Here is a 10061-nt window from a genome sequence, read left to right on the forward strand (position 1 = left end):
AAAAAGACTGGACTTCAAGCAGCAATGAGAGCAAAGGCAAGGAATTGATGCGCCCCTCCAACAAGAAAAGGGAATGGGGCAAGGCAAATTTCCAGACAATGGCAAGTGCTTGAGAAGGAGCTGTGAAAGAAGGGGCTGCTAGAGAATAGGGAGCTCTTGAAGAAGAAGGGATTTCGGGGTGAACGGCATTCTACACTAGCTGTACTTTAGTAGTTTAGTAGCGCCTTTTGAATCAAATAGGCGAACCCTTTCCGAAAGGCGAACAGCCCGCATTGCAAGCAAATAGATAGCCCCCGCCCGTTTGAGTCGTTGCGAGCCGGAAAGCGTACCGGCGGGTCACGAAAGGGCCGCTTGCTTAATCTTTATTTTATTATATATAAATACAAACAAAGAAGAAAATCATTTTTTTATCCAATTGTTCATTCCTGGGAAGAGGAAGAAGCAGATAGAGCAAAGGCCTCCTCCCTCCCTCTTCCCGAAGTGAGCGAATTGCATGTAGAGATCCGTAGGGGCTTATAGTTTAATTGGTTGAAACGTACCGCTCATAACGGTGATATTGTAGGTTCGAGCCCTACTAAGCCTACCACCCCCTTCTCTTCACCCGATACAAGAAGCTTGACCCCATCGAAAAGGGCAAAGTCCCCTCCACTCTTCATTTTATGGGAAGACATCGCGTTCCTAGTCGATTTCCCTCATTGCACTGTCCCCTTAATGCTACGAAGTGAAGCAGGCATAGAGACCAACCGTAGGGTCTCTATCCTGTGATCTTTCATCAACCCCGGCTCGGTATCGGTAGTCTCAGTCTTTCCCTGCCTGCCCTGGTATGAGTTGAGAGTCTCTGAGGGAGTCTTATTCTACTCTAGGCTCACTCCACCCCCTGTGTTGTCTTATTTCAGGAGGGACTAGATTGTTAAGAAATCCCTGACTCTGTCTTTGGGCTAAAGCCTATAGTTCTCTCCTCACTAAAGGAAGTCTCTTAGTAAGTAGCATCAGCTCTTCCGGGGGGAAAGCCTAAGTAAGGAGTATTCGCGGGCTATCCACAAGCATTCTCCCCCTGACCCGCCTCCCAACCTCAAGATCATCAGCGGACGACGCCTTCTTCCGAAAGCCCATTTGTCTAAGGGCCTCCCTCTTTGCTTTGCCCCAGCGAAAGAGACTGAAAAAGATCCGTATCCGATTCCTCGGGTCTTGCTGCGTCAGCTACCGTAGATAGGAGGCTTTAGCCTATAAAGCAGCTTAGTAGTAGGAAGGAAGCAAAGAAGAGTATGCCCTACATGTCAACAGGGCTTAATAATAAAGGAGGAATAGGAAGAGAAAGAGCATGCATGTGTGCTAAGGCACAAGGTCCCGTATTGGCACTTTCAGGTGGGCTAAAAAAGAGCCCCAAAGGAAGCCAGTAAGCGAAATCGGAATAAAGGTTAAGTGAAACTTAAGACTTTTGAGGGAGCCTAAGGTGGTTTACTTGCTTACTTGTTAGAGTCAGGCTAATAAAATTCTTGTTTCAAAGCACTTACTTACCAAGGACCTTAATCTAGATTCAAAACCACATGAGATAGGCACATAAATCTCTCTTTCTTTTGCCATCAGTTATAATATAAACGATGGAGCGGGAATATGACTGAAAGATGGTATAGGTAATGGAAAGACTAAATCCAAGCAAGCTTTGTTAGGGGAACTCCCCTTATAGCCTTTCCCCGTGGAAGTACGATTTTCTTTGGTGAAAGGATAGCAGTCAAGCCACAAGAGAAGAGATCATTAACATCGACGCTTCCAAGATCCAACCTAAGAGAGTAGGGAGTTCGGTCAGAGACTAGAAAAGTACGAAATCCTCCTTAGCACAAGCACTAAGTAAGCTCCCAACCTCTCCCTGTAGGTCGAGCACTTCGTTCCTTACTTTCCAGTCTTTTTCTGAAGTTCCAGATAGATTACTGTAAAATAGGTTCTTCTGCCGCTTCATTGTAAGATCGGCATACGAGCACTAAGAAAGCAAATCGGACAATAAGGATCAGTACTAAGTTAGAAGGAAACTAAGCATCCGGCCCTAAGCAAAAAAAAAGGATAGTACCGTCAGTGTCATCACTTAATCGGGTACATCTGGGTTGGTGGAAACTAGGTCCGCGTGTAAAAGAAGATCTCCGTTATGGAGTCCCGGCCGAAGCAGGCTCAGGATATGGGCAGCGCATATGACATGACAGACGGTCAGGGAATTCTTTTCTTAATAGAGTACCAGACTTCTCGGCTATATGACCAAAGATCAGGTCTCCGACCAAACTTCCCTTAGCTACTTTGAAACTACACATTTCACACTAAATTCAAAGGGCTTAACGATGCCATAGTCTGTACACGCCTGACTTATCCCTTATTCAGGATTGGTTATTTTCTCATACCGAAACGAACTTAGTTTCTCTAATTCCAACCGGAGCGATGTGGGGAACTTGCACTCCTGATAACAAATAAAAGCTGGATTCTATCTCTTCCTTCTGTGAAGCGTATGATCCTTCGGCACCTCTGGAGGTTTCCAAACCAAAGTAGCGGACTTAGCAGTCCCTACCCGAGTCAAGCCTCATCCTTGGAAGAAGACCTTCCAACACGATGACCTCAGCTTCATGGTTGTAGCTGGTAGACCCCCCTTCTCACTTAAAGGGCGAAGTTCTAAATCTTCCCGGAAGGGATAAGGCATAGCAAGCATGCTAAGAGCGAATCCCTCAGCTTGAAAGCGAGTTTCAGTGATCTGAGGGTGAATAGATAGAATACCGGAATCGGAATTCCACTAGTGAGGTAAGCCCGGTCAGGGCTAATTCGAAGATCTTAGTGAATAGGGCAACTGTGGAAACTGACTTTAACATTTCGGCAGGAATTTCCATTTATTAAAACACTGGAAAAGGAAACGGAAGCTAAAAAAGAGGATTGTCCCGTGACCAATTGCACCTTTAATGAAATCAAGGAATATGAGAGCAGATGGACGAGGCAGAAGTGAATAATGTAATTCTGTTTCTATCGATTCTTAACCTGTATATTAATGTTTCTTACAAGTCGAATGTTGTTGTATTCAATATGTCCGCCTCGGGATCCCCGGGTGTTTTTCCTTACATAAACCCGTATTACACCAAGAATGAATTGACAAGCGCATGACTTTGTTGATATAGCTTAGATAGGGAAAAGAGACTCTACTGTGAAGGAAAGGAAGACGGAGCCCGCTAAAGCCCAATAGTCCAGGGGCATGAAAGAAAGATGGAAGCTGAAAGAGTGTCTCAAACTTTATTATCGACCAGAATCTCACTTTCTTTGGATCGCAAGTCAGTCTCTTAGAGTCCTTTCCTTAGTAGCAGGATCCTATCCTATCATAGGCGCACTCAGTTGAGTCTACTAGTTCAGGAGTGAAGGAAGGCTCCAAGTAAGTTTATTCAAGCACTGGGAATCTATCGCTTTTGCAGACAAAGAAAGTATTGCGAACAAAGTAAGACAGATGGTCTTTCAAAAGAACATAAAAGCACCACTTTTCCAACCAAGAAAATAAATGCTTTAGAAGCATTCGCTCCTCGGTTCAAGAAAGAAGAAGAAGTCGGATACGAGGTCAAGAGGAGGAGATCGACTGGCTATAATTGGAGTTAGGTTCCGTCTTTGGCGTAGCCTTTCTTCGAACCTGTCTTTTCAGTGGTCAAGGCGGTATGTCGATCATTCTAATGAAAACATCTCCCTGATCCAATTTATGCCCGAGGACAGGGGGGAAGCGCTCTTCTGCTAGCTTCTTACTGCAAGACATAAAGTGAAAGCCCCATCAAGAGCCGTTCAATAGTCCGTATGCTTTCAATCATCAATCGGTACACCACTTAAAAGTCAAAGTTTTTACATCCGATCAAGCAGCTGAAGGAAGCACAGCTTAACAGCCAGCACAAACTTGAATGAAGCCAGTCGGCGTAGCGCCTTATGCCTCTACGGATCTCGATTAGCCTCTTCTATGGAAGAAGGTTTTTCCTTCATTCCCCTTCTCTTCCTTTCCCAGGTTACTGGATTGGAATTTAGAATAGCGGTTCCAGAGGAGCGTAGCCGATTAAGGAAAGCAGTCTACTCATGTAGTTAAGAAGTAACTCTTCAAGCATGGTAAGCAGGCACGTATGGAATGAAGGTAGGTCAATCACTCTTACTTTAACCCCCGTGCCCAGCATTGATCCCGGAGCCGGAAAGAAGGATTGTTTTTCTGTCTAGTTTAGACGGTCTTGTCTATGATGGAGTATAGAAATGTGAGATTTGTTATCTCAAGTTCAGATAGCATCAGTAACCACTTCGCCATTCTCTTAAATAGGGCAGGCTTCTCTGATTGCAACAATCGCTCTATTCCCTTTGCCTATTAGGCGAAAAGAGTAGCTGAAGCTTTAAGAAAGAAAGTGTGCTTACTTCGGGGATGAAGAATCAGTTGAACTCACTCGACTAAGAATCCTAGAAAGTGGTGCCCTTGGTTCAGTCTTTAGAGAAAGTGCTGTTGATTCGGTCCTTTCTTTCAGCAGTTGGCGCGTAATATCCATCCCCATCTGTTATTGTAACTGACTCTCTTCAATAGATGAGCCTTGGTCGTCCTATCCGCAAGAATGGCAAGCGCAGACCGGGAACCTAGGCCAATTGAAAGTCACAGCCGTTTGATAGCCCTTTTCGTAAGATCCCTTATCAATTGTCCTAATAGAGTGATTTACCTGATTAAATGAAGGCGCAGGATTTCCCACCCGTTGTAAAATAAGGGAAGTTTCCGTCCACACCTAGCTAGCATCGAAGAGCATTCATTCCGTATCCTCCATTATCCTACTTTCTTTCCTTTCCGTTTTCGAAACTAAAGAAAGAAGAAAAAAGCTAGCGCTAAGCAAAGGGCGAGGATAAGCGCACAGAGAGAGCTTTCAAGTAAAGATGTCAGATCGAAAGCCTCCGGAATTGGATAAGAGGTGAGGTTCACCTTTCACCCTAGTGGGAAAAGAAGAAGGAGTTTATTCCCTTTGAAGAATAAATGCTTTTAAGCCCCCCTTTGTAAGTGAAGGAAAAAGAGGCTGTCTCAGATCATGGGAGAGTCATCCGTCTAAGGAGAAGAGGCGCCGAGATATTAAACAAAGGTCTTGTCACGAGCTGGGGCAACGCTTTTATCCGCATAGGATCTGGGCTCGAACCAGCGCTTTCCAGATTAAGAATCCGGATTTCCAACCTTTCAATAGTCTTAGTGCGCTTTCGATGTAGAAAATAGCGTATGTAAAGGTAAAGAAAGTAGGTAGTATGTAGGTTTGTATGATATGGGCTTCATTCCTTCAGTTGGAGTTCATGCCTTACCGATGTATATAAAAATTATCGTAGTGTAGTTCTCGTATTATAGTAGTAGGCAACAAAGTAGCTTTAACGTGAACAGCGCTTTGTCCTTTATTTATTTTATTTCTAAAGAGGCGGCAACTGCGCTGAATGATAATAAAGCCAAAAGTCCCATGCATCCTTTCTTTCTTTGGTCAACAACCAAGCACAACTCAATAGAATGAATTCTTCAAGACTCCTACATGACTTTCTGTCTGGAGGGAATCAATTTTTCTCAATCAATCACTACACTATGTTTCCACTCCATTTTCATTACGAAGATGTCTCACGTCAGGATCCGTTGCTCAAACTGAATCACGCCAACGTTATGGAAGTTCCTAGATCGTGTGAAATAAGACTAGTACCAAAGGCACCCTATGATTTCATAATCCAAAATGGAAAATTGGCTATGGAGATTCCGCGCGGTCAGAAATTAATACAGACACACAGGGGTTCGACAGGAAAGTCGTTTCGATCAAATCCATTCTTGGGGTCAAATAAAGACAAAGGATATGTCAGTGACCTAGCACGACAAAGCACTCTCCGAGGGCATGGAATGTCTAATTTTTCGGTAAGAATCTCGACAGTAATGTCTCTGGTGGATTCTCCGGTCGAAAGACGGCTAAACTCAATTCAATTCTCGATGGAAACGGAGTTGTTCGAATTCTCCCCGGAACTGGAAGATCATTTCGAGATCTTCGAACATATTCGAGGGTTCAATGTGACTATTGTAACTTCGGCCAACACACAAGATGAGACTTTACCACCGTGGAGCGGCTTTTTGCAAAAAGATGAGGGAGATTCTGAGTAAGAGATGTTATGGACGAATTGTTTGAAGCGTTTCTTCCCTTTATTGAAAAAGTTGGAGAAGCTGCCGGGCTTAAGGAGGACTCTGATGCCACATCTTCACTTGACTTCAAGCAGGAAGTAGACCAGCCGTCTGAAGCCTTTAAGAATAGAAAGAAGGTTGAGGCTGATTGGACCCTCTTCGTGCCTGACTTCTCTATTGATCTGACCGGCTCGATTGAGACAGAGAGTAAAGGTGCGAATCGGCTAAAAGGCTGAGTCCGAGACTGGGAGAAGAACTTGCAAGAAATGCAGACTTCGCTCCGCACCTTTAGGTAAAGATCCCCAATGTCCAATCTTCCTTTTATGGAGATATTCTTTTATGTAACTTCCGGTAAGAAAGGGGATAGATTATCGAAAAAAAGATGTGCGCACGAGAGGATTCTAACTTTCATACATAGAAGAATGATTGGCAAAGCACTCGAACAAAGCCCTTAGCTTCTAACTTCATTCATTCGAAAGGTCGCTGGAATTTAGTTAGGAGCAAATCCGTCACTGGACGAGGAAGGAAAGGGAAGGAAGATATGTACAAGAGAAAAAGTATATTAGAAAGCGTTAACAAGACTATCAGACCAAGAACAGAACTGCTGGAGGAACAACTACCTAAGGCTGAAAATGACATAGAATAAGTGGAATCTCATGCACACTTTGAGGGAGGTGGTTAACCGGTGCTTAGAGAACTACCTGGGATGCCGATAGACCAAGGGAATGGGTACGTTGGTTACCCTGGGCAGAATAGTGGTACAATACCACTTATCATTCGGCAACCAAACAAAGACCGTTTGAAGTGGTATATAGGCGCCCACCGCCTCTAATTACGTCCTATACTCCTTAGTCCAACAAAGTGCATCAAGTTGATTGCGACTTACGCTAGGGATTGTGTTTTGCAATTTGGAAAGGAGAATTTGCATGGAGCTCACAGGCCCGGGGACCCTCTAAGTATGGGGAGTGCCACTACTGCTTTCATTGTTCTACTATTGAGTTGAGTGCAAGTCTCGCTCATTGAATTGCCGCGGTGGCCTCAAGTGCTGATTTTCATTTCTTCGTTGAACGTTCCGGTTTTGGTAAGCGGTTTGACTGCTTTCCTTGAGAAGGTGGTAGATTGTGGCTAACACTATTCCGAATCGGTGTCCCTGGGGCCCATACAGTACCAGGGGAGCGAGCCTCTTTCCTATCCTGGGAAGTCAGACAGTTAGCTTTCATCAGTCCTCGGGTCACTAAACTTGAGGAAAAAGGCATATAAACTTAGTCTTGCAAGAAAATACTTAGTAGATTGAGAAGCAATAAAGTTAGAAAGAGCTTAGGTGCCTAAGAGGAAATCAGGAAGAAGAAGTTCGAGACTTTCCCCTCTCCTTACTCAGATTGACTTTCTAACCCACCTTGATTCAGGCAAGCAAGTATGACCAGCAAGCAGTCTTTCTTCTTCTTTCTCTTTTGTTGATAGAAGCTTCCCCACCTAAGGAGATTGAGCTGCAAGCTTCCTCTAATACAAGCTCGATCGGATTCGATTTTCTATCTCTTCAAGCCCGGATGTAGAAAGTTAGTCAAGTATGGAATTAGACTTAGCAGTTACAGGGGACTGAAGCCTAAGAGAAGAGGAAGTCAGAGATTGATAGTCTTTTCTCTTAGGGCAAAAGCTCGTACTTGAGAATCAAAGTCAGACTCAGTCTTTGGAATCCCTTAAAGCAAGTCTAAAGGCTTACACACAGCTCTATTATTTGATGAAGTTGCAATTGAGCTTTGCCCGTCTATTCACTGATCAGGGGACTATCAATGAAGATTCTCCTTTAGCACCTAGAGGAAATTCCGTAGGCTAGACTTTCCATTTGTGAGATTGAGTCATGTCAGTATTCAAAGAAGAAGTAGAAAGATGTAGGGGAAAGAATCCATATCTTTATTAACTTCTCTGAATGTAGGGCTTGTAGTTGAGAAAAGTACCTCTAACTATCACTTCAAGCCGTCAACTGTCCAATAAGCGAGTGAGGTGAGCAAAGGAAAGATATGAAACTTCAACAGACTCTTCAACAGCTGCGCAACCTTATCCTCAGTTTGACTTATGGTTTTAAGAGGGGAAATCAGATCGGATTGAATTCATTGAAAGTTGACCCCTAAGCAGTCCCAGAAGTCTCAGTCTAAGTACGTCTTACCAATCCCGACAAGGCTAAGATAGGTGAGAGCCCGAGTTAACTATTTAGATGAAGATACTGATCTAAAGGCTGAGTCAATGCCTTATTATAAGATAATCATCTCCTTTATCCGTGAACTAACTAAAGAATCAGCAGATCCGATAGCAGCTAACATTTCTGTGGGCTCGGGGAATGCCTCTTCACCTTAAGCAGTCCATTAAGTAGCGGACTGAATTGCTATTGTATTTCCCCTGCAAACTCTTTGAAGTTAAGTCAGCTTAGCGCTTGAAGCGAGAGAAGATAGGAGGTCGTCTGCCCATGGTGGCTTAGTGCGTAGTGTTAGCTAACTCGAAAAAGAAAGTAGGTGGGGGCTATAGGCCTATATACCCGGGCTTCTCTTCTTGATCTTCCCCGGATTCAGAAGTAGACTAAGCTAAGCCAGCTAAAGTAGAATCTTCTTTTCTATGTGATTTTAGAATTCCTGGCCGCCTCTACTACCTTATCTGAGGGGAGAAGAGGGTTGATCTTTAAACTTCCTCGCTAGCTTATCAATCAATCGAAGGAGGGGAAAGCGAGTAAGCAAAGGTAAAGGATTTTATTTTCTTATCTTATAAGGATTTCCCCGCGGAAAGACAGGAACGAAGTCTGATTACTAGCTTTCTTTAGTTAGCTTATAGCTCTTATTTATGCCTTGGCTACCATATCGGACAAAGAAGAGGATTCTACGCAACAATAGAAAACGGAAGAACTAGTACTGCCTTTGCGTCAACCTTTTGACTAGCTTGAAGTTAGTCCCTGGCCTACCTGCCAATGGTTGAAACTAGAGAGTAACGGACTTCTTTCCAGCTATCCTAACCTTCTGGCATGCGAATATAGGAAGGATCAAATTGACCTCTGGCAAAGGCCAAAAGCGAAAGAATTTGTGATCCCTAGCTTTCCACTTAAACAAATGAAGTAGATCGGCCAATATCCATTGCAGGAGAAACCTCTTCAACAACAGCAGCCAACAATTGAAAGAAAACATTGACATTCAATTAAGTAGAAGGGGATTTGTCAGTCAGTGATTAGAGTTGTTGGCCTAAGGCGTGAAAGCCCGGAGGAATCTTGTGAATACCTGAAGCCCGAAATGTCAATCGAAATCATCTAGGAATTTTTCTTGGTTTGCTGTCCTCTGCTCTAATAGGCGAAAGCAATCTTCCTTCCCGCGAACTCTATACACAACATGCCATTATTTATAGTTTTCCCAGCCAATAGTTTGAAGTCAGAAAGAGCACTGGATCAAATCTTAGTCGATTCCATCCATTAGATAGACTTCTCTGACTCTATTCCTAGAGCTTTGGATGGACAAGTTGCCAAATGCTTTTAAAAGAGATACCTCAGATGGTGTACCACAAGCAAGAAGTCGGACTCCATTATCACGATAGTAACTTATAAGGGTTCATACTCCTGCCAACGATTGGCCAATGCAACGTATATGACTTTAAGCTCTCACCATCAATCCTGACATAGAATAAAAGTTCAATAATGGAAACTCAAATCATATGAATCAAATTGGGATTCATATCAGGCTCTCAAGCCCACGGGGTCCTTGTACCCCGTTTATGTGACACATGACATGTATAGGCATTCTGAAACCAACCGGTTGAGAGGTCCCTCACTGATGGGACATGGTCCCAAAAAACTAACCGAGGTATCCACCTTCTTAATGAATGTGAGCCATAAAAAGAGAAGCCCTGTGCTTTATTAGGCACAGTGCTAGAAGCAGCG

At 43.7% G+C, this 10061-nt stretch overlaps 1 protein-coding gene across 1 annotated transcript; it reads left to right on the top strand.

Moving 5' to 3' along the window:
- Positions 1–378: 378 nt before the first annotated feature.
- On the top strand, positions 379–9725 carry LOC130960023 (60S ribosomal protein L5, mitochondrial). Its single transcript, XM_057885385.1, has one exon. It carries the CDS (start codon positions 5504–5506, stop codon positions 6131–6133), a length of 630 nt encoding a protein of 209 aa, XP_057741368.1. The 5' UTR covers positions 379–5503; the 3' UTR covers positions 6134–9725.
- Positions 9726–10061: the final 336 nt, after the last annotated feature.

The sequence above is a fragment of the Arachis stenosperma genome, unplaced genomic scaffold (assembly GCF_014773155.1).
Source record: "Arachis stenosperma cultivar V10309 unplaced genomic scaffold, arast.V10309.gnm1.PFL2 arast.V10309.gnm1.Scaffold_100041, whole genome shotgun sequence".
Lineage (NCBI taxonomy): Eukaryota > Viridiplantae > Streptophyta > Magnoliopsida > Fabales > Fabaceae > Arachis > Arachis stenosperma.